This window comes from Zingiber officinale, chromosome 10A (assembly GCF_018446385.1).
Source record: "Zingiber officinale cultivar Zhangliang chromosome 10A, Zo_v1.1, whole genome shotgun sequence".
NCBI classification, from domain to species: domain Eukaryota; kingdom Viridiplantae; phylum Streptophyta; class Magnoliopsida; order Zingiberales; family Zingiberaceae; genus Zingiber; species Zingiber officinale.
This window is the reverse complement of record NC_056004.1, coordinates 37,193,523-37,219,157: the sequence shown is the minus strand read 5'-3', so window position 1 is coordinate 37,219,157 and position 25,635 is coordinate 37,193,523. Positions and strand designations below refer to the sequence as shown.

General features: G+C 39.5%; 1 protein-coding gene and 1 long non-coding RNA gene across 4 annotated transcripts; one reads left to right on the top strand and one right to left on the bottom strand.

The window, feature by feature from the left end:
* Window positions 1-11,680: 11,680 nt before the first annotated feature.
* On the bottom strand, window positions 11,681-24,271 carry LOC122027562 (chlorophyll(ide) b reductase NOL, chloroplastic-like). 3 transcript variants are annotated; one of them, XR_006124454.1, is made up of 14 exons: window positions 23,969-24,270; window positions 23,194-23,262; window positions 22,945-23,003; window positions 22,788-22,874; window positions 21,465-21,532; window positions 21,319-21,367; window positions 21,151-21,236; window positions 20,883-20,940; window positions 14,366-14,416; window positions 14,150-14,200; window positions 14,031-14,072; window positions 12,223-12,304; window positions 12,024-12,091; window positions 11,681-11,940 (listed from the first exon to the last, which is right to left on the bottom strand). XR_006124454.1 is itself a non-coding variant. In XM_042586546.1 (14 exons), exons 1-13 carry the CDS (start codon window positions 24,210-24,212, stop codon window positions 12,044-12,046), a joined length of 1,023 nt encoding a protein of 340 aa, XP_042442480.1. In that variant the 5' UTR covers window positions 24,213-24,269; the 3' UTR covers window positions 11,681-11,940; window positions 12,024-12,043. The 3 variants fall into 3 exon arrangements, 2 of the variants coding, with proteins under 2 accessions (XP_042442480.1, XP_042442481.1); XM_042586546.1 differs by having other exon boundaries at window positions 12,223-12,333; window positions 23,969-24,269; XM_042586547.1 differs by lacking the exons at window positions 14,031-14,072; window positions 14,150-14,200 and having other exon boundaries at window positions 12,223-12,333; window positions 23,969-24,271.
* Window positions 14,429-15,675, top strand: LOC122027563. Its single transcript, XR_006124455.1, has 2 exons — window positions 14,429-14,866; window positions 15,288-15,675. It is a non-coding gene; the product is annotated as an uncharacterized LOC122027563 (long non-coding RNA).
* Window positions 24,272-25,635: the final 1,364 nt, after the last annotated feature.

Here is a 25,635-nt window from a genome sequence, read left to right as displayed (position 1 = left end):
CATCCCTAGTGAATGTTTAGTGAACCCAATGAGCTCCAATAGGTATTGGGTTCCTAGGAGCGTGATTTCATCACGCTAGATGAGTTAGGGTGTGTCAACCTTACTTGAATAGGTAGTTAACCTAATCATGGCAAAAGGTGGCACTTTAGGAATTTTCAAGGTGTGATCAAGCCTTGAAAATGAAATTAAGAATTATTCCTAAGGTGATTAGGATGTGCCAATCAAATTTGAGGAATTTTCTAGAGTCAATCTAATTGGCACATAGTGATCTAAAAATCTTTTGTATTCGATTTTAGGTCTATTACACTTAGGAATATAGAATTTATGGCAAAATGATCAAGATTATCAAAAATGGCAACTAAGACTAGAATTAGGTATTTTCTATACCTTTACATGTTATTTGTCATATATTGTTTGTCATATGCCATGTCATGACATCATATTTAATCTATGATCATTTGAAATGTCATGATAATGCTTAGGTTATTTATATGTCATGCTTTATTTAAGTTTCATACTTTATGCCATGACATCATGACATTGGCACATGCTATTAGGTATGATATCATTTTATGCCATGTCATCATTTCTTGCATTTACAATCAATAAAATTGATTTAAGGACTAAAACACAATTTGATATGGAGATCAAATTGTTGTTTAGAAAATGCATGAGAACTTAGCTTAAGATAACCTAAACCCATATCTCACATCAAAATTGACTTGGATGTGTTTGATACACCTTAGATGTGTGTGAGATATTAGGATGATGAGTTAGGATCAAGGTGCATAGTTCTTGTACCTAGATGAACCTAATTCGAAATTGGGGATCATAGGGAAAGCTTGTGTACAAGTCATGTACATTTAGCCCTAAGATTGTGGTCCTAAATTAAATGGTTTAAAATCATTTTAAAATTGATTTGAAAAACCTTGATGAAGCTTTTCTAGTGATAGCATGCATCATTGAACAAGTTGATACAAAGATAAGTTAACTTTGAGCTATTTCAAAGACTTTTGAACTTTGTATCAAGATTGAAAAATGGAAGTTATTTTCAAAGAAAACTATTTTTCCATGATAGTATATGTTATGAGGAATGTATCCTCAAAGTTTTACAATTTCTGGAATTTTCTGGAATTTTCTAGGAGTTTCTGAATTTCGGGAGGAAAATCAGAAATTCTGATATCAGATTTGTGGACCGATCAGAGGGGATTCTGATCAGTCCAGGAAAGAGTGGATCGGTCACTAGGACCGATCCAGGGGATGCTGGATCGGTCACTGGACCGATCCAGTGAAGGTTGATCGGTCTGGTGACCGATCAGAGCGTGCCAAATGCTGATTTTTCGACTGTTGACTGAAATTTCAGCTATGGGAGTTGGTATTTTGAAGGTTTGAAACTCTCCAAGACATTGTTGGTGCAATGGTCAAGGGGGAGTTGACCTTTAGGGGGAATTTTAACTATTAGTCAAGGGGAGTTGACTTTTAGGGGGAGTTTTTACTCCTAAAAGACTTAAGTGATATGGGATTATCACTAAGTTAATTGTTGACTCTAGTGTCAAGGGGGAAATTAAGGGTTTCAATGAAAGGTATGGGACTTTCATTAGGAAGAAACCCTAGTGAGTGAAGCTAGGTGAAAACCCTAGTGAGTGAAGCTAGGTGAAAGTCCTGGTGAGTGAAGTAGGGCAAAGGAAAATCCAGATGGATCAAGGGTGATCGGACATCTGGTGTTGAGAAGGTCAAGTAGGTCAAGGGAGTGACCGGATACTTGACACGAAGAGAAAAGTCCAAGTGGGTCAAAGGGATTGACCGGACACTTGGTGGGGAGTCTTAGCAGGTCAAGGGAGTGACCGGATGCTAAGCATGATGTACCAACAGGTCAAGGTTGACCGGATGTTGGTTTGGAAGGTTTGGGACTTGGTTTGGGCAAAAACCAAGCTCTGGATCGATCTGGGGACCGATCCAGTGATACGGCTGATCGGTCTGGTGACCGATCAGTAATCAAACAGAATGCTTCTGTGGATTATCTGATCGGTCTGAAGACTGATCAGGAAGCAAACAGAAGAGAAGAAGGAGAAAGGCTGATCGGTCCAAGGGACCAATCAGACTCCTCCTGGACCGATCAGGACATAGCCTGATCGGTCCAGGCTTAGCCTGATCGGTCCCCAAGACCGATCAGGGATAGTGTGGACCGATCAGGTTGGAGCCTGATCGGTCCAGGACTAGCCGTTGTGAGTGACAACGGCTAGGTTATTTCGGGCTTCTGTGTTCTGTTCTTTTTGCTTGCAGGTTCGCAGGTTGGCTCAGGATATCAGAGGTTATAAGAAGAGATTGAGGGCTGCTGACTACTACTCTTCTTCTTCCTCCTCGAGCTGCTGTTCTTCTGAAAGCTGTGCTTGAGCTTTGCTGAGCTCCGAAGCTTCGGGGGAGCTTCCTTGACTGAGTTGCTTGTTGGCATTCGTCCGTGAAGATGGTGCTTCATCCGGGACTTCAGTCGACGAGAAGACAAGCGAGTATTTGTACATTCATTGTATATTTTGTTCTTGCTCTTCTTTGTATTTCCTTCTTGCTGTTGTAAGTTTTTGTGGCGAGGTTTCTCCACCCATAAGGAGTTTACATTAGCCGATTTTCAGGGGACTCATCCACCGACGGATTGATAGGCTTCGTCCACCTTACGGACACGCCGAGGAGTAGGAGTTTCATCTCCGAACCTCGTTACATCTTCGTGTTGAGGTTTGCTTCTCCTTTTTCGTTTCTATTCGTTTTATTTCCGCTGCGCTAACCCTAATCATAGGAAGAAACGAAGAATTTGGGGCGGCTATTCACACCCCCCCTCTCTAGCCGCGATCATCGGTCCTAACACTTTCATTTATGAAAATAGATTTCTAAAAACCTAAGGGGTGATCCATGGTAAGTTCGGCCAACAAGAAGAGGGACCCTAGAAAAGATTAGACCCTAAATATGCTCACCATGTCTTCTTATGATATGAACCCTTGATAAGAGCTTTGCTTAATATCCTCTTACTCATATGTGGCTTAGAATTTTAATTTTCTCTCTTTAAACTTTTGTCCAAGACAAGATTAAGGGCCTAGGAGAACTTAAAACCTAAACCAAGCATGCTATGATTTTTCCTTATAATAGAATATGAAGTAACATGATTTTTCTCATGCTTGTATGTGGAGTGGAACCTTATTTCATGCTTCATGGACTTTCGGCCACAACAAGTTTAAGGGCCTAGGAAACTTGGAACCCAACCTAATTATGCTCATGATGTTCCTTGTAATAATTGCTATGATATTGCTTTAGGGTTTCCATGCTTTTATGACACTTGAAACCAAGTTCTAAACCTTAAAGGTTTCGGCCACAACAAGTTTAAGGGCCTAGGAAACTTGGAACCTAACCTAATTATGCTCATGATGTTCCTTGTAATAATTGCTATGATATTGGTTTAGGGTTTCCATGCTTTTATGACACTTGAAACCTAGTTCCAAGCCTTAAAGGTTTCGGCCACAACAAGTTTAAGGGCCTAGGAAACTTGGAACCTAACATAATTATGCTCATGATGTTCCTTGTAATAATTGCTATGATATTGGTTTAGGGTTTCCATGCTTTTATGACACTTGAAACCTAGTTCCAAGCCTTAAAGGTTTCGGCCACAACAAGTTTAAGGGCCTAGGAAACTTGGAACCTAACCTAATTTTGCTCATGATGTTCCTTGTAATAATTGCTATGATATTGGTTTAGGGTTTCCATACTTTTATGACAATCGAAACCTAGTTCCAAGCCTTAAAGGTTTCGGCCACAATAAGTTTAAGGGCCTAGGAAACTTGGAACCTAACCTACTTATGCTCATGATGTTCCTTGTAATATTTGCTATGAAATTGGTTTAGAGTTCACATGCTTGAATGTTGATTTTAACCCCAATGTGATGCTTGATAAGATTCGGCCATGATAAGTTTATAAGCTTAGAACCTAACCTAAACATGCTCATGATGTTCCTTATGGTATATGATATGATATTGGTTTAGGGTTCACATGCTTGTATGTTGATTTTTAACCTAAGTCAAAACTATATGTTTCGGCCACTATATGACATTAGGGTTAGGGATCTAAATATGATTGCCCATGTACCTCACATGCAATGTTTTATAATGTGGTAAGAGCTTGCTATGCTTCTATGTTTAATTAAGTATACTTATGATCTATGCATGTTGGTAACCCTTATGATGTGCTGTGTGCCCAAGATTATGCATGCTATTTATGATGAGCTGTGTGCCCAAGTTATGCATGATATTATGATGAGCTGTGTGCCCAAACTATGCATGCTATTTATGATGAGTTGTGTGCCCAAACTATGCATGTACTTATGATGTGCTGTGTGCCCAAATTATACATGCTATTATGATGAGCTGTGTGCCCAAATGTTGTATGGTATGATAAGAAAAAAAAATATGATGTGCATGAAATAATAAGAACCATGATATGTATGACATGCTACTTTACTTTATATGGCTTGTACCAAGGGTGGGCTCCATAAGCGCCCCGGGGTCGATGGACTAAAAAACGGGCCTCGTTAGAGATGGGCTCCTAAGTGCCCCTAGGTCGATGGACTAAAAAACGGGCCTAGTATGTATGCCGTGTAGGGTTCAAGATGTGCTACCTTGGACCAACAAAGGACGCGCGCATTTATGTATGTGGTACAAGTCGGGGCCCTAATTATGTTGAGATTATGTTTAAGTATGTATGTAATAAGTTTTCAAAAGACATGTTGCATATATTTTTCATGATACATGTTTTTGAAAGTCATCTCACATAACACTTTACGATTATGTTATGATATGTCATGATACTTATGATTATGTTATGTTATGCTAGGATGCACTTTATGATTATAGCATGATATGCCATGATACTTATGATTATGTTATGTTATGCTAGGATACACTTTATGATTAGACCATGATATGTCATGATGCTTATGATTATGTTATGTTATGCTAGGATGCACTTTATGACTTTACCATGATATATCATGATGCTTATGACTATATTATGTTAAGCTAGAATTTACTTTATGACATGCCATGATACTTTACGATTATGTTACGACATGATGCTTTTATACATGATATGATGAGTTTGCCTTTATGCTTTATGCCTTGGAGATTATGCTATGCTATACGTTTGTTTTTGTGAGTAGGAAAGGATCTTACTGAGCCTTGTGTGCTCATAGCTTACTTTCCTTGTACCACAGATAAGGGCTAAGAATGGATGTACTAAGGAGCAGCAGGAGGGGGCAAGAAGGACGTGTGTAGTAGTGACTCGGCTAAAGAGAAAGACCTGCTTCTAGTTAATAAGAATTATGCTTATGTCGTTCTTTTATGACTCCATGACATTTCATTATGCTCATTGGTATTATGGCTTAAAGTTATGTTAAGCATGCTATGTGACTTTATATGATAAGTAGTTAGTGATGATGATTTGAAAAGTAAAGGAAATGTTTAAAAAAAAAAAAGAATATAATATAGATAAGACTTCCGCTGTTTTAAAGAAGAAATGATAAGTAACCCCCGTCAGCTTGAGCAGGAAGGGGTGGGGCGTTACATGTTCCGCCTCCAAGTCCGTCTTCACACTACTTTCTTTGCCTTCCTTCCTTCTTCTAATGCTGAGTGGAAAGATAAATATTGTTTCTTAAAATTTCCTTCCGCCGTGGAATGGCTGACTCAGTGGCAATCAATCCTTACTGTAGCTCCTAATTTGGGGGATTTTCAAACAGATCCCCTCTTTATGGGAGCTTCGGTGCAGCTAGCAGACTAGCGGCTGGATTTGCTTAGACTGCTGGCGAAAGATGTATTATTCCTGTTCAGGATGAGCCATATTTCTTCTGAACTGCCTCACTCCTTAGGTAAGTTCCATCTTACCTCGACTTCTCCTATCTTATCTTCGTCGTACTACTCTGACTATGATATACTTTATGCAGCCAATACCCTAAACCGTGCGTCTGAGACCTAGCCCCTCCCTTAAATCGATCAGGAGATAAACTGTAGAGGTCACGTCATACTGGCCAGAAGGAGCCTTCCCCACTCTGCTCCCCGCTCAGGGTCAACAGCAACAACAGCTCCTCGATCAGTTCCCTGATCAGCTCCACGCGTGCGCTTTGCTACTGATCCCGTTGGCCAGAGCTCCCCTCCACTCCTGACTCACCGGTCCCGAACCCCCTCAGAGGATTCGGACTCAGATGAGCAGCCTTTATCTTGTCGGCCCCGACATAGATTTACCGGTCTTGCTCTGGTCTCCAGGACTAGTTCTACTCAGGTCCCCGGGAGTTCATTCACGACCCAGGCTTCCCGACCACCTTCAACGGCTACTTCAAGTCCACAATTCTCGGGTGGTCCTGTGCCCTGACCTGAGGTTCAGACAGGAATCTCATGAGGAAAAGCTCCGATTGTTAAAAAAGAAGTCCTCATATAGCCATCTTAAACTCCCGTGGGTCCCTCTCTGGCACATATGCCCCCCATACTTTTGCAACTCTGGCACAACCTTCCCTAGCACAACCGTCTACTTTCTCTTTTCCTAATCCCCCTAACACCTCCGCAGGTCCATCAACTCACCCTTCTACCAGCGACACCCAGGCAGAGCAGCCTCATTCACAACCCCCCAATCCCAGCGCAACAGCTGCTGGCCCTTCGCAGTCTCAAAATCGCACCTACCACCATTATCAAACCACCAAGCCTTCCAAGCTATGCCTAAGCGACCAGACCAGTGCTCCAACTAGCCGCCTTATTATAAGAGGTCAGTTGTCGACCTGCTGGGAAAAAAGTATCTAGCAAATGCAATATCTTCCTGTGTCTGCCCAAACAGACAGGTTTTCTGAGGTGTATGTGAAGGTGAGTTCTAATCATCTTTTACAACTTTCTTATTACGCTCCATAAATACTTGCTTTCTGGACTAGGCTTTTGCCGAATCTATGGTATTGAATCAAACAACATTTCTTTTATACCGACACAACAAAGAGCTGAAGGACCGGGTAGAGGAGCTGGAGTCCCAGCAATCTGACCCTGCCTCGACCGGGTACCTATTAAGGGCAGAAATACAAAATTTAAAGAGAGCGAACGCAACTCAAGATCAAGCTTTGAAGGAAGCTCAGTTAGAGATTAGCCGCCTTCGTGATGAAAAGATTAAGTCAAATGCTCTCCATAAGCAAGAGCGGGACCAGCGCATCCAAGAATTGCAGTCTAAGGACTTGCTCCTCATGGACCAGAGCAGGGACTTAGAATCCCAAGCCACCGAACTTCAAAATATGCAGGCCAAACTATCCAAAGCTCAGTCCGCTCTATCAGCTAATATTAGCACTCTGGAGGCTTATAAGGCGGGCGAACAAGAGAGTCTAAGGGTGAGCCGAGAGGAATACTTACGCTCCCCAGGCTTCGACACCCAAGTGGGAGATCGTTTTGTGGTCTCCATAGCATACGGGGCTGCAGGGGCACTCAGGCAATTATATGAACAAGGGTATTTATCGGCTACTTCCCCGGAGGATTTCTTAAACCATCGTTGAATTCTGCGAGAGATACTTGATGAGGTTTTTGTAGAGTTCAAGTAGTCCCACTCTATGTATTTGAACAATGTCCATCTATTTCTGTCTATATTCCGGCTATAATTCCACTTGAACATTAACCAAACTTACATGCACTGTTCTTACAATCCGATCGAATCATATAGTGTATGAGTAGTGGGGACCCCTGACCGAGAGTGTTAGATTCGCCCAGCCCTGTTTTTCCTTCTTAACTCGTTTACAAAAAGAGAGATGTAATTAAGTACGATAAGGCTACAGGTAGTTAGCGCTCCAAGGCCTGTCTAGCTTCCTACCCCCGGCATCCTACAAGTAATAGGCACCTGATGCTAACTTCTTAATGATTTTATAAGGCTCGGCCCATTGGGGTGCTAGCTTAGTCACTTCCCCCATAGGCTTCGTTTGCTTCCATCTTCACGTTCCAGAACGGGTAAGTGTGTTCCCACAAACGGTGCCAAATTAATCCCGTCCGGAATCTGAGTCAGATGGAGGCCGGCTACGTTGTCACTGGTGTTGATAGAAGGTGACGGAGACCCTCAGTACTTTGAGGGCAGGCTCACACGGGATGCTGACAAGGGGCGATGATGAGGATGACGAGCGAGGTTCCCTGTACACACTCAGACGAGCACCCTCCACGTTAGGGACTAGGAACCAGGGAAAAAGTCCCCGGAACAGGTCCTCCGACGCTAAGTCAGGTACTTTTTCCCCATAAGAACAGTAAAAACGCAGAAAGTAGAAGACAAATGCGAAAAAGTTCATGGTCGTACTTGCGTAAGGGATATGACACCCCTTTTTATATGACCATACATACTTTGGGCCTCTGGCAAGTGTCAGGGAATGTCGGTTGTCAGACCTTATCTGACGGTGAGGGACACTTGGCATCTTCTTATAGGTCGAAGGAAGGTTCGGTTATCAGTGAGTCACAGATCGTTAGAACATACCGTGACACACAACAGATATTCTCTGACGGGTGGTTACGATTCTCTGACTCTATTATCGTTTTTGTTGATCGGGCATGAACAAGAGAACCCCTGACCTGAATGTATCTGAGTAGCCCGTCATATCTTGACCACACGTATCAAGTTCTTATATATATAAGTCTGTTATGAGAAAAATCTGGCTGGTAGAGATAGTTCCTGCTCTTCCTTCACTATTCCCTATGTTGCCAGTCTGACTTCTTAATTCGGACATCTCGACCGAGCAATCATTCTGAATTCTCGACCTGGGCATCCTGATCGGGAAACCAGTCTAAATTCCCGACCCGGGCGCCCCGACCGAGCAAACATTCTGAATTCTCGACCTGGCCATCCCGACCGGGCAACCAGTCTAAATTCCTGTCCTAGGCGTCCCGATCGAGCAAACATTCTGAATTCCCGACCTGGGCGACCCGACTGGACAACCAGTCCAAATTCCTGACCTGGGTCTCCCAACTGAGCAAACATTCTGAATTCCCGACCTGGGCGACCTGACCGGGCAACCAATCCAAATTCCTGACCTAGGTCTCCTGCCCGAATATTAACCGAGCAGTGACCTTTAACAGTTAGAGCCCTTCTAAGGAGCGATGTGTACTCTCGACCTTAGATTGTCACGTACTCTTGACTTCTGACTATCACATTTCCTTGACTTCTGACTACCATGTCCCCTTGACTTCTGACTACCACGCCCTCTTGACTTCTGACTGCCACATTCCCTTGACCAGACCCTACTATTATGCACCATATCAGTATTAATTAGATATAAAGAATGCTTTCCTTTATGGACATTTGAAGGAAATTGTTTTATGGAGTGTCCCCTGCTTATTCTCTTAGTGATTCTTATGTGTTTTGCAAACTTAACAAATCTCGTTACGGTCTTAAACATGCACCGAGCATGGTTTGAAAATTTTTACTCAAAGTATTTGTTCAATTAGTTTCCAAGAAAGTTCAAATGATTACTCTAGGTTTACTCATCGTTCCTCTCACAGTATTATAATTTACTTCTTTATGTAGATGATATGGTCATCACAGGTAGTGATCCACAGGGAATTCATGAGTTTAAACAGTCTCTTCATGATTCTTTTCATATGAAAGATCTTGGCACTCTTATTTTCTAGGTTTGGAAGTATCTTATTCTTCTCATGATCTTTTTCTCACACAACATAAGTATATTGAGGATTTGATCAAGTTAACCAATTTGACTAATAATAAAGGTTGTTCAACTCCTATGGAACTCAATTTGAAATTAAAATGGGATGATGGTGTACCTATTTCTGATCCTACTTGTATCGACAATTGGTGAACAATCTTGTTTATTTGACTATCACACATCCTGAAATATCTTTTGTTGTTCAAGTTGTCAATCAATTTATTTCTCAGCCTCGATGTCATCACCTCTTAGTACTTCATTAGATCATTTGCTATGTCAAAGACACTTATGATCGTATACTTTTTTTCCCTTCAAACACACCTCTCACTCTATAAGCATTTTTCGATGTTGATTATCTAGGATGTGTTGATTCTCATCGCTCTACAACATGTTGATATGTTTTTCTAGGTGCCTCACCCATTTCATGAAAATGTAAGAAGCAAGAAAGGGTATATGAATCTTCCACAAAGATTAAGTAACGATCTATATATATGTCTTCTATTAGTTTTGAAATTATATTGCTCTGACGACTTTCCTTGATTTTGATGTCACTTGTGCTGATTTTATTCCTCTCTTTGGAGATAATACAAGTGTCATTAGCATCGCCACTAATCCTATCCAACATGAGCCAATCAAAGATATTGAGGTTGATTGTCATTACATTCGAAAATAGTTCATGATAAAAATTTTCATCTTGTTCATGTCTCGTTTCATGATCAAGTTACTAACCTGTTCACTAACCTCATGCCCTTTGTACATTGATGTTAGTTGACAACAATCATCAATTTGAGAGGGAATATCAAACGAGAAAATATTTGATGGAAAATATCTTGCCAACAATCAAGAAAGATTATGTCAAATGGAAGATCTTGCCAAGGATAAAGAAAGACAATGTCACCTAATATTTTGGGATTATAATTGTATATTATTGTTGTATATTTCTTTATTTATTAATCCCAGATTTGTTAGGTTTACTAGGAATAGATATAAGTTTGTATATAAATATGTAAGTACCCTTTGTAATTTTGATTCGAATTGAGTTTTTAATTTCAATTGTTATCAGTTGCTACTAGAGTGAAGATGTAATCTGACTTGTATAGCATGGTGTCACCTGTGCAAACAAACGTCAGAGGAAATGCTAAAGTTCCTAAAAGTGTAATAAACAATAGTAATAAGAAAGAAAGAGATACATCCACAAATGAAATATGTACTTGGGTGTTTATAAATAGAGAGTTGAGAGGTATCCACATGATCATGTTTATGATATTAAGGAAATCTAGAATTAATCTATGGCTCTCGTCATTGATTCCAATTTAATTATCATTTAATTATAGAAATTTCAACTGTTTAATCATTATTGGTTAGAAACGGCATTCATGGAGGGATGTGCTAATTAGGGTCATTACTGAACATAGAACTCACGGAACTAAGTTCAGTGGAAGATTTGAAAAACAACTTCAAGTATAGAGAAATCGAACTCAATATAGAGAGCTTAGGAAGTCAAGTCTGAGTAAAAGTGTTGATATATAACTTAGTAAAGGAGGTCAATTGGCTTGCTGCATCACTTAAGTGAGATCGACGTGATGTAAAATAAAAAAAAAATGATTATACTCATTTCATTTACCTATCTGCCCTAAGATCATGTGGAAAGGAGATAAATTATGATACCAAACGACCTTCTAAATAAGAGGAGCTAATCTATCATGTGACAAATCACCACCCAATCCGACCAAAAGTGATCCAAACGTTTAAAATCCACTCAATCGTCTAGACGGAAGGTACACGCTCACAAATCTATATATGCAGTGTTGACTGCTTCACTGTGGGAGCCTCAATGGCGTACGCAGTCACGCAGGGGACGGGCAGGGGAACAACCCCTTATAATATATTATTTATTTCTTTATTTTAGACTATCCATGAACCAATCCGACCTAGTAAAGTATCCAACTCAGGTTCCTGTCTGATTTTAATAACTATCAATCATCAGTGTAATGATTTCGAAAAGATTTAGTTCCTACTCTCATTTGTTCTTTTTAAATTAGAATTCCTGAAGTATGAACGTAGATAAGCAGAAGTAGAGAGAAATCAAACAAACATATTTACAATGTTTCTGCACAGGGAACTAAAATATTTGGCTAAGTTGAGAGTTAGGCAGTACAACTAAACGAGACTGGTGCATTCTGCTGCGTAGACCATACAGAAGCCTGTAGATTTTTCTTTCATTACTGACACTAGTGGAACAACAAGAGCACCTTCAAGTAGCACAAGTTTTGGCTCATTTAAATCCAATGGTTTAAAAAAAACAATTATGATTGTTTATAACAAGGCTGCTGACCTGCAAAATGGCCAGACCGATCAATCTTCGATAAGGTATCTGTTTCGCCGAGCGCCGAAAGCAAGTCTCTGGGTATCAGAAGCAAGAATGAGCTTAGTGTTTTCTCTTAGCAAATCAAAAGGAGAAACATATATGAAATATTTGAAATGGAATGGAAGAACTAGCATCAAACAAACTCGATAATAACACTCTTCTTAACTGAAAAAATCTGGGAGTAAGCTTTGAAGCCTGTGAGAAATCTAATGTATGTGGGCTTCATGGATTGACTGCCAGGGATAGATCTGATGGATGAAACAAGGTATTCAGCAACCTACAATGAATAGTTTTAGTTGTGCGCAAAAATTAGAAACCACAGCTATTACAAACAAAAAAAAAAAGAATTAAACAGGAAGATGAAAACTAGGATTTTTTTTTTTCAGTGTTGGATCACTCGATAACTAGTGACAGAATGCCATCAGCAGTGTTGGATTACTAGATAGTTAAATCGAAGGCACGGACTGAACTTTTTCCTAACTAAAGCACATTTGTTATAGAATTATTGAATTTTCGATGTCTAGTTGTAATCTTCAGTTGCTCAATTTGTGCAGACAAGGAAACACTTTTCAACTGTGCCGATCAGGTTTTAGTTTCTAGGAAGTAAGACCTATTTTCTCAGGATCAATGCTAGTTATTAACAGAAGGATCTAACAGTTTAATCTTGTAGGAAGTACAACTAGACCATAAAAAATATAACAGAATATAATTAAAACCTTCACACTAACTTTTAGATCCTGAGCCACTAGGCAATGCATGGTTTTACAGTTCTTGGATTAGTTTGTAAAGTTAGTGAAAAAAAGGGATTGAAGAGCTATGGCACATGATATAAAAACAATTCACATAGCTGATATTTGAAATAGTCATCAGCAAACACAGTTTGCCTGCTGATCATCACTAATTACTTCAGAGAAAGGAATCTAATTCCACAGAAAGGAAGGAGACTGAATGCCCCCTTACATTAATTACTCCAATAAATTGTGGGTGGAAGTGAGTTATAGATTATTTCACTGAAAGGATTTGGGTCATTTTTGCTTCTGCCCAACTATGGTGGAAGCATAGGAAAGGGGCTGAAAAAAAAACAACAAAGGATGATAATTCCTGCCTAATAGTCAACCTCATTAGACTCACAAGATTCATGGTTTTTAATAAGCTTTCTACGGAGGTATTCCACGAGTTCTTCTGATCTCCTTTGCCTGCCTAGTTCACATGCAAGAATCCTCCCTAGCGGGACTAGCAAACATGTCTTTCAAGTCTTCACAAGTGTTGATGCCCAAAATGAGTTTGTGGCAGAGCTTTTGGGTGTCAAGGGTGTTGTTGGTGGCGGGGTTTGAGAGCTTGATCTTATCCCAAGGTGGGGCGCCATGACAAAGCTCAATTGCCTAGTGATCAACCATGCCTTGTGGTTGACTGGTTGCCTCAATAGGTCATGTTCGGGGTTGCCTCATGACTGACGGCAGTGTGGACGAAAAGGAGTGACCAGCTTAGTTCATAGTGGAGACTGGAGAGCAAAAAGAAGATATCAACAATTTAGTCCTTTCTCGTGTTGGCCTCGTGATTGATGGTGGTGGTTGGGAGGAAAGGGAGGTGACCGATGAGTTCACAATGGAGAACAGAAATAAGACATCCATAATATACCCTTTCCAACTCCTTTCCCTGTTTTTTCTTCCTAGTAATCAGTATTGTGTCTTCCTCTTCTCCTTTCCTTTCCATTTCTTTCTCCCCCTTCCCCTTCTCACAGTAATCACAACCTCAAGAAGATGAACAATTGACTCACTAAGTATTAATTCTTCTGTCATTCAACCTAAGCCATGGCCAACAGCAGTTATTTGTATGACACCAATTTGTTTGACTAGACTTCTGTAATGGAGAACAACAATGTTTGGCACAGGCACTATCTACAGATTAAGATGATCAAACAATATATGTTTAAATCCAGATATGTAACAAACGATCACACAGATTAGTAATTACCACTTCAGGAGGCTCAGCTAGTATATTGATAAAAAATTTGGCCTGCAATTTGTGTTTGTGTTAGATGAGAACAAACAGCTGGATGTCATGGAAAACCAAATTGCAAATTGGTGCAGTACTTGTTTAGTAATGGCTCCCGACATAAGAAGATCCGTAGTGACCATACCAGGCTGAAAATAGGCTCCATATCAAACAAATGAAGAATACTTATATCAACCATTTCTGAAACAACCTTTCAAATTAAATCTTCAAATAACTAACATAATATAGTTTTACATAATGGAGAAACTTAGATGAGTTAATAGTAAAATTAATAGCACATGGTAGCTCGTTACCGATAAGTTGTGCACCATAACGTTTTTCACTTCATGCATCTGCAACTCTGCCTGGACACAAACAGAATGAACTGTTTATTTCGGGGATGAAGATACAGGGAACATCAGTCTTTGAGTCACTAGAAATTACAAATTCTAACTGAAAATGGTACAACTGAAAAAATGACTCTGAAGTATATATAATATTGTTTACAGTCCTTGTGAGTCATGGATGCATATACAAGTGTGTACATACTGTGAAGACCGGTCGGATAATGGAAGGTGAAAGTAGTGGGGTTAGTGGAGGATCAAATCCTCACCCCCACCACTATAATGGAGTGGTGGGATAATGGAAGGTGGAAGTAGTGGAGTTAGTGGGGGACCAAATCTTCACCCCCACCACTATAAATAACCTCACACTTATCGGAGGGAAGATTGAATCGTAAGAGAAGACGGAACCTCGGCAGATTCGTGTTGTGAAAGGAAGAAGAGGTCACCGCGGTAGCAACTTCCAAGGAAAGGGTAAGTGGACCTATTACGCAAATTCTGTATTTTTTTTAAAGCAATGGTCTTTTATTCCCTGCAATTAAATTGTTTCACTTCTGAACATTTCTGATTACTGATTTCTATTACTTCTGTAATTTTCGGCACTAGGCTGCTCATGAACTAAATGGTAGGAATATGTATTCCGAACATGTCTGACATCTGATTTCTGAATTCTGTGATATTTCTGATCTCCGACCTCTCCTCTAGGAGGAATAATTCTAGAGGGCTGATATCAGTTAAACCATGCGGAACATGATCCAATTTAAGTGCCCACGTGAAAATCTGTGTCTAAATTCTGTTATTTTACTACCGCTTCTCAAGAATTTCAGTATTTGTGGGGTGTCCCCCACTTGTTGAGTGATTCCCAAATTGCTCACCCCCTTATAACCCATTACAGATGAAGATGAAAGGGGCGCCGAGAATGAGAACGAGCATAGAGAACAAGCCGAGTTCTGGGGATGGTGAACCGGCTCAAATTTCGGACGGGAGGACTAGAAATCTACTGCAGTTATGAATTTCTTAATTTAGTTAGGGGGATGTAATGTAATTTGTTGAGCAATGAAAACGACGTACTTTTGTGTTAGGTATGTAAAGACTGACTTTACGTGGCAATTACTATACTATTGAGGCTGGTTGTTTTCGAACTTTGGGTTGAAAGCAACGCCGATGTCAGCCCCCGGTCGGTCCCGGCCGTGGGGTGTGACATTTTAGTAGTATCATAGCCAAGTTCTTTTCCCCTAATCATGTAAAGCTTCTGCCAAGAAGAAAAGAGGTAGAATTTTGGATTTTTGTGTGCATGATTTCCATTTCTGTTCTTCTATATGCATGTTAACTAGATTTTGTCCATTCTGTTTTGTTTATTTTTAATTATTTATCTATTTTAATTTTCTTTCTTTCTTTCTCTTCTAACAGTATGTTCTGTGAATTCTATCCAGTTGCTACATGCATGGTAGCTAGACCTTGTTATTTTAATTACATATTTATTTGCTTGTTTCCTTCTTTTTTCTAAAAAAAAAAAAAAAGGGGTAGCCCGGTGCACGAAGCTCCCGCCATGCGGGGTCCCGGGGAAGGATCCATTGTACGCAGCCTTATCCTGTTTTTTTGCAAGAGGTTGTTTCCAGGATTCGAACCCGTGACCTTTTGGTGACATGGCAACAACTTTACCGTTGCGCCAAGGCTCCCCTTCTTCCTTCTTTCCTTTCTAATTTCACTAATTTGAATGTGTACTGTTCATGAAATTTTATCCATTCTATTCGGTACATATATTTTTTTTAATTTATTTTCTTTGTCCTTCTTTCTTTCCATTTTAGCTAGTTTAAACTTCATCCACTATCATGAACTTTAACCTATGCTTATCCATTTCATTTATCGCCCATTCTTTTCTACTGTTACGTTCACGAGTTTAAAGTCCAACATTTATCTATTGTGTTAACCATCAAGGGGTATATATATATATATACATATAGGATACATTAAACAATCGAACAATTGGCCAACCTAGGAGTAAACATTACCTTGTTGTGTTGGGTGTAGGACGATGGCTAATACAGCCAAAGTAACTAGGCAGTTAGAGGGAGAGATCGAGGAACTGAAAATGGCCTTAGCATGCGAACGACAAGTGAAGACCGAATTTCAGGAATTAACCGACCACCTCCGAGCAGACGTAACACGACTTGCCTTTTATCACCGCGCTGCAGAGAAACAACTCAAAGACACCCTAGAAGAATTGCGAGAGGCCCAAGACAAAATTGGAGGACTCACCGCTCAGACAAATGCACTATTGGTGCAAAAACAAATCCTGCAGCAACAGATGGATCATATCCAGCAGGAATATGACGAGTACTACAATCAAATGGAGAACTAGGTGTTGGAACTGCAAGGCGAAATATAACTCCTAGGTGAACAAAACGCAGTCTTACTCGAAGCTATGGACCAACAACAAGGAGAAGACAGTAATGGGGAAGAAGAAGAGGGCCCCGAAGAGGACCCTATGGAAGATGAGTAGTTAGGAGACAAGGAAATAATAGACTTGGCAACAGACAACTGAGAGTTAGAATAGAGTGTCTCATTATGTTATGTTGGGTGTTTATTCGTTGAAATCATTTAAAACGATCTTTCTTTACTCTGTCCTGGCATTAAGTTACACATCCCAATGACTTTTTAAAATATCATGATCATGTAGGAAATGGCACCGCAAGCAAATCGTAGCCCACGCTACGTTTTTTTTCAAGAGAAAATAACAATGAAGCAGGCGGTAATGAACAACCACCACCAAGACCACCAAATGACAACGAAACTGGGGGTTGTGAACAACCACCACCCAGAGCACCAGGTTTAAGGCACGAAGACCTAATGGCTATAGAAATAATAGTGGCGACCACACTTCAAGGGTTGGTAAACCCAACCCCTAACCAACCACCACCACCAGTCCCTCAACCTAATGGGACTAAGCACCATTATGAGTCCCTTCGGAGGGCAAGAGTTCCGAGCTTTGATGGGAACTCAGATCCGAATGTGGGACAAAACTGGTTGAAAGAGATAGAAAATCATCTCCGATTGTTGGAGGTTCCCCAAGAAGTTAAACTAGAGGTGGTGACCTCATTCCTGGTGGAAAAAGCCAACAAAGTGACGGATGCTTTGAGCCGGGAAAATTTGGGAAAGATGATTCTTGCTTCAGTGTCAGCCGAACCGTGCATACGCGAAAGAATCAAAACGAGCCAGAACCAAGACCCTAATTGGAGTAGACTCAAAGCCCAAGTACAGGATGGAAAAGCTTCAAAACTTAAGATAGATGGTAATGACACAGTTTAGATGAGGGAACGACTATGGGTACCAGATATCGACAACCTTCGAAAGGAAATACTATCTGAGGCACACAAATCTAAATTCTCGATTTACCCCGATAGCAAAAAAATGTATAGAGACTTGAAGAAAAGTTTCTGGTGGAGTGGAATGAAGCGAGACCTAGCAGACTTCGTAGCTAAGTGTTTGGTGTGTCAACAAGTGAAGGCCGAACACCAGAACCTGGGGGACTCTTACAACCATTAGAAATTCCAAAATGGAAATAGGAACACATCGCAATGGATTTCGTGGTAGGGTTACCGAGATCGCGCCAGAGTCATGACACTATATGGGTAATAGTGGACAGACTCACCAAGTCCGCTCACTTTATGCCAGTCCACATAAATTATAATCTCGACAAGCTAGCAAACCTTTATATGGATAACATAGTGCGATTGCATGGAGTACCAGTGAGTATCTTGTCCGACAGGGATCCAAGATTTGCGTCTAGATTTTGGAAAAGCTTCCGACAAGCAATGGGCTTCAGAGTGACTCTTTGCACTGCTTACCATCCATAAACGGATGGGCAGACGGAAAGGACCATCCAAACACTTGAAGATATGCTACAGCCATACACACTAGATTTTAATTCAAATTGGACCGATCTGCTGCCTTTAATCGAGTTTGCTTATAATAATAGCTACCACAGCAGCATCAGTATGGCACCATATGAGGCATTGTATGGACAAAAATGTCGATCGCCCTTATACTGGGACAAAATAGGAGAGAAAACTCTTATGGGGCCCGAGCTTATACAAGCCACCATGCGCAAGGTGGAAATTATTCGAGAGCAACTAAAGATAGCCCAAGATCGTCAAAAAGGTTGGACTGACGCAAAACGAAGGCCCTTAGAATTTGATATCGATGAGAAAGTACACATAAAGCATTCGCCGATGAAAGGTGTGGTGAGATTTGGAAAAACAGAGAAGCTGAGTCCTAGATACGTAGGACCATTTGAAGTCTTAGGAAGGGTTGGTTCCCTATCATACAGACTAGCCTTACCCCCGACATTATCAAGAATCCACAATGTCTTCCATGTCTCTCAATTGAGAAGATATGTAGGGGACCCGAGTCATATCCTGAAGGCAGGAACCGTTGGTGACTTAAGGAAACTTAAGGGAAAACCTGAAGTATGAAGAGATCCCGATTCGAATCATGGATTCAAAGGATCAGGTGTTGAGACGAAGGACTATTCCGTATGTTAAAATCCAATGGTCCAACCATACTACCAGGGAGGCTACTTGGGAACGGGAAGAGGAAATGTGTGTACTATACCTACATCTTTTTGAGGTTTAAGGCAAGCCAAGTTTCGAGGACGAAACTTCACATAAGGAGGGAGAAACGTGAAGACCGACCGAATAATGGAAGGTGAAAGTAGTGGGGTTAGTGGGGGACCAAATCCTCACCCCCACCACTATAAATAACCTCACACTTATCGGAGGGAAGGTTGGATCGTAAGAGAAGACGGAACCTCGGCAGATTCGTGTTGTGCAAGAAATCATCGCGGTAACAACTTCCAAGGAAAGGGTAAGTGGACCTATTACGCAAATTCTGTAATTTTTTGAAAGCAATGGTCTTTTATTCCCTGCAATTAAATTGTTTCACTTCTGAACATTTCTGATTACTGATTTCCATTACTTCCGTAATTTTGGGCACTAGGTTAATCATGAACTAAATGGTAGGAATACGTATTCCGAACATGTCTGACATCTGATTTCTGACTTCTGTGATATTTCTGATCTCCGACCTCTCCTCTAGGAGGGATAATTCTAGAGGGCTGATATCAGTTAAGCCATGCGGAACATGATCCAATTTAAGTGACCACGTGAAAATCTGTATCTAAATTCTGTTATTTTACTACTGCTTCTCAAGAATTTCAGTATTTTTGTGGTGTCCCCCAATTGCCGAGTGATTCCCAAATCGCTCACCCCCTCACAACCCATTACAGATAAAGATGAAAGGGGCGCCGAGAATGAGAACGAGGATAGAGAACAATCCGAGTTCTAGGGATGGTCAACCAACTTAAATTTCGGACAGGAGGACTAGAAATCTGCTGTAGCTATAAATTTCTTAATTTAGTTAGGGGGATGTAATGTAATTTGTTGAGCAATGAAAACGACGTACTTTTGTGTTAGGTATGTAAAGACTGACTTTATGTGGCAATTACTATACTACTAAGGCTGGTTGTTTTCGAACTTTGGGTTGAAAGCAACGCCGATGTCAACCCCCGGTCGGTCACGGTCATGGGGTGTGACAGATACCGTAAAAAAAGGACAGCCCAACCAGTGCACGAAGCTCCTGTCATACGGAGTCCTGGAGAAGGATTCATTGTACGTAGCCTTACCTTGTTTTTTGCAAAAGGCTATTCCAGGATTCGAACCCACAAAGCAACAACTTTACCGTTACGCTAAGGCTCCCCTTCTTAGTGTGTAGATACTGTACTGACCAATATTTACAATTAAAAAAAAAAGGACCTGCAGTAGAAATGGTTCGTGATGGTGTTAATTACAATAACAATAGTTCTTGCATTGTAGTATTGCTTGATTGTTGCACAGTAGCCTAATCTATTATATTACTACATAGGGCTAAGGATGAGTACAGGGAAACTCTCCCAAACTCTAAATTGAGAGGAGTTTTGTGTGTTGTAACCACCTTTTTTGCTGATGTCAACTTGCCTACCATCTCTATAATGGTCCAATACCACCCTCAAGAGCTGCCTAAGAATGATACAGAACTAGATACCAAAATTATGGATTTTGCCATTTTTTTAAAACCCACCGTATATTTGTAAGATCAATCATCATGAGTTGTGGGAGGTAAACACTATAAGTGCTGTATAAGAAACATCAATCATGATGAGAAGATTTTTCTTCTTCTTCATATTTTCAACACCTAATACACATCAACTTTATTCCCCGACATCCTAAACAATGCTGATTGCATGACAGTTTGTATTCTTTTTCTCGGTTGAGAAGCCATTATTAAATGATCCTCAAACACAGCAAAATTGAGAACAGTTAGGGCTTAGCTAAATCCAAAGGTCAACAAATTATGATCTTCAAACAATTTTTTCATATAAAGGGATTGAATGAAAAGCTTTTGTTTATTAGCAAAATTATCCAAATGAATCATTTATATTAATAACAGCTACCTGCAAGGACTTGGTGAGATGCACAACACTTCGCTTGGTTGCCCCATAGGCAGCAAATCTGACAAGTGGACACAAGTAATTCCAAATAACATATAAGATGAACAATATAGGGTTACCAGATATGTGTCACTCGATAACATAGGATGACTAGGAGAAGAAAGAGAGTTGTATTAGCATCACTTATTCTATTATTCATATTTTCATATAATTCTCTGGAAAATCAATAATTGTTCCCACCACTAATAATAGGAACTCAAGGAAAGTTAACCTTGGTGTTGGTCTTCCATCTGAACCCGCTCCATCAATGTTAAATATATGACCACCTCGAGGCTGGTCAAACATCATATTTATTGCCTATAATATACACAAAGGCATAAATGCTACAAAGAAACCATAATAAGATTGTGCGAAACAAAACCAATTACAATAACAGTACCTCACGACAACAAATCATCAAACCCAGTGTATTTGTGGTTACAACTTCCCTTAACATAAAGTTAAACTATCAGAATTATGTGTTTGAAAGAGATCATATCCAACATAAAGAGATCAAAGGAGGTTTATTATTAAGAAGCCACTTACATAAGATCGTCATCAGATGTTTCAGCCAATGGTTTGTAACTGTATGCATTTGATCCAGCATTATTAATCTGTAGTTTTTTTCAGGTTTAGAAGGATATTTGGAACAACTAAGAATCAATAATAAACATAAGAATAGCAACCTTTTCAGACTCAATGAATCTCAACATTCTACAGCTCGTAAAACTCCAAGATAATGCATAAAAGTACATCACCAGTAGCATACTTCCAGATATATAGTAGTATTTATCTGCTGTTGATAGCAAAACATACTGAAAGTTGTATATCCTATTAGTCTATGCATGCCCACCAGAATGCACTAGCAGACTCCAGTGGAACAACTAAATGAGCTATGCTAGTGAGCTATGATAATTAATGGTCAGTATTATGTGGAAATATCAACTGTATGTGGATTGAACTATTACCTTGATGATCAATATTGTGATGTGTTTTTTCATGTCAAATTAACATTTCTCACTGTTATAAAAGATGGTATCCACTATCTGAGTCTTTCAGGAGGCGGCCTCTATGAAAGGCAAAAGCTCCATGTAAACATAAGATCCAAGGTTATACTGAAGAGCCATATTAGGAACTTCTGTGCAAAACGAAAATCATTGATAACCTGGCACATTCTGTTTGAACATTGTTTCAACAATAATCTGATTTAATCTCTTTCTTGATATTAACTTGTCCTTTCAAGAGTAGATATTGTCATCATAATCTTACATCCTCGCATACTTCAGAAATCAGAATCCTATAATATTATCTTTAATCAGGGTGAATTAAGAAAAGATTTAATATATCTAGTCTTCTTTTGAAGATTAGATAAAGTCAATCCAAGTCTTAGTTAACAAACAAGATTGTATTGTGTCATTTTGAAGATCATCACCAAGTTATTTTTAAGATATTTCACTTAAAGATTGTTATCAACTTTAGTCCTGCAGTCAACTATTTTAAAAATTGTGTTGTCAAACTTCAAACATTGTCCCAATATGATATTGGTTGAGTGTCTTTTTATTTTTTATTGTTCTATTATGGAACCTTTCCAAATTTATGTAACAAACTGGATACAAATGGCATCACATCTATGCTTCACTGTAAGGAGGACTTTTAGAAACAACTATATTTTTGCATATTTAGTTAGGCATGGACATCAAACATACATGGATTATAATCTCCTCCAGTGTTATTTATACAATTTAATTTTTTTCCCTCTCAACTAAGATTAAATGCCAAACATTTTTTTTCATCCTATAAAACTGCAAGGGCACAATAAATGTCAACAGATAAGTAAATTAGAATGACCTTTTAAGCCAGATTGTATACCCATATGTCAATATATCCTAGAGTTTCATGCGCAAAAGAAACCAACGCTTTGACATCCTTTCCTTCTCTAACATCACATACAGTTCCCTGGAATGACATATAACACTCTAATTAGCAAGAAAAATGCTTCAACATTTAATTAAAGGGGATGCATTACCCACACTCGCTCTCCGAATTCCTTTCTCAAGTCCCGGAGCACTGATTCCACACGTTCAGCTGCAGAGTACCAGCATATGACCAGTATAACAACTTCAATATCATTACTTAGGTCCAAAAGGAATGCAAGATACAAGACATGTAGAATGACTAAAATAAGCATATGTGGGAAATTGACTTAATCAAAAATCAGTTACAAATTAAACATAAAAGAAGCCCTAATTAAGGTTAAAGAATTGCAATTCTATACCTGATCTTGAGCATATTAAAACATTATCACCTGCCTTTAAAAATTCCCTCGCAAGTGCATATCCAATTCCTGGCAAATTAGAGAACAATGTCACTTAAGAGGGACAACAACCTGAATAGTCTACGTAGGAAAGAAATTAAAGTTCCTACAAAAGTATAATCAAGTAGAAGCAAGCATGCATATTAAATTTGAATATTTGTCAGTAATCTCTGTATCCTGCGCAATAAGTTGTAAATCTCAAACTAATCACATTGATGAGTATAATCGTTCATGACATTAGTTTGGTTATATATAGAAGGGTTTGTGTTTGGTTTCAGATGCATAATAGCCTAAGAAGACAAAACAAGTTAATGCACCATCCATCCAAATAGGTAAATATACAGTAGTGATCAATTGTAGTAGCCTGCAGTTATTCTTTTTGAGGCTTGACAGTATCAAAAAAAAAAGGAGAAAGGACACCCAAAAGTAACACAAGCAAAAAACATAACTCTTACGGATGTAAAGAGATTGGTGGAACAACACATAGTAGCAATAGCGAAAGCAAATAAATGTGTCTATTTGCAGGAAAGGGAAATGTAGTTCTTTCTCTGATATAAATTAGGTCTGCAATTTTCCAAAATTTTCACTATAAAAAGATTGAAAAATGACCATAAAAAAAAAAAGAACATCGCAAAAAAGACAAACCCTGAAACCCCAAAACGCTAGCTATTAATAACTCTTTCACTTTCCACATAAATAGTCTCCCACAAAGATGCATAAAGGTAAAAGCAAAGACCTTTAGTGGAACCGGTGATGAGCACATTATAAGGAGGCAACATTGGTTCTCGTTCCCTCTTACTGACATCAGGGGTTTCTGCCCGGAATGTTCTGAGCTTCCTGGCACTGCAGAGGCAAGGGAGGGAACGTCGGACGAGGCTTCCTCCACCGACCAATCCGGAGGTCGAATTGAACCTACCTCCGACGAGGATGCGAGGGAGTGCGGTGTAGCTGGAGATGGCAGGTAAAGCGACGGAAGCCATCGAAGAAGAAGAGGTTTGTGGATTAGAGTGGGTTGCTTCTCAATATGGTTAGGCAAATTTGCACGGATATCCCTTCCAAAATAAAGTTTGTCGTATCTATCCTCTCGGAAAGATAAAATTTGCAATTGTGTCCTCATCTTAAATTTCCGTAGCCGGAGTTAGCAATGTTATGGCAGGTCTTATCTTCGTTGTTTGCAATCATTTTCATCTCTTCTTATATGACTTGTCATTTTACCCCCAACTAAGCTGACAGAGATTATCCGTAAGCAATTTTATGTTCAATATGGAACTATGAGATTGATTTGTTTTTATCAATAGCAGACATAAAAGAATTTGCTAAACTGGTGAATGATTTCATAAACTTCTTTGTGGCCATGCAATGTTGGATTTAATCTTCTATTCGTTCATACGGATTATATCGTTAAGATACTGAACCTGTTAAGTGATTTAGCTCTGACTTATTACGTTTCAAATTATTAGATGTGGATTAGATATGTAGACCCTTTTAGCTCGATCTGTTATCATTAATGGGTTAATAATGGATGCGAATCTACTATATTTTGGATCGGTTCCCGTTGGATTATGGCATCAGACAGAACTTCTCGTTTCTCATTGACGAGAATTTTCAGTGTCTTCACACTAGTTCCTTCAAAAAGCCTTTCCTCCTCCTTCCGCAGGATCTCAAGACCTTGACGAGGGCCCCCAGGACGTAGCGCAAATGGTGAGTGCATGGCATCTCTAGCGTAATGACCAGGGGTCGATTCTCAGGAACTGACAACTTAGGGTTTACCCCACCATGCGCTTATGGCCTGTGTACCTGTATTTACCTTTCTCCATATCCGTGGGGCTAACATTAAAGGCACCAAGGTAGCGGATCTGTCATTTTTTTTTTTTTTAGATCTTGACGAGGATAACATTTTACAACAATGGCTTTTTCGTTGCAATCAGGTTCATTGTTGTTGTTTCAATGTTTTCATTTTTCTCTACCATAACAATTGATGAAACTAGATCCTTTACATGTTCTTGTATTCTCTATTATTAGAATTCATGTGACTTAGGATTTACAAGTTCTAATAAGTGGTATTAGAATGAGGTTATTTCATCGATCTTATGGCAATAAATTAAGAGTTTTCGTCGTTTTCATTGTTTTATGCTAGATAAGGTTTTACTAGTATAAACCAATGTTTGATCGTCGAAGATCAAGTAAAGACAACCTAGGAAAAGTTTGTGTTTTCCAAGTTTTTCACTTTTTCATGAAGAACACAAAGAACAGTGGTGAATTGCCATCGTCTTCAGGAAGAACCATCACAGTTGGATCCATTTAGGTCAAATTCACTATAGAGCAATTGATTGCCTTGGTCAAATAATCGAGTATCAAGCCTAAAATAGCGAACAAAGTCGACAAGAATCAATTAACCCATTT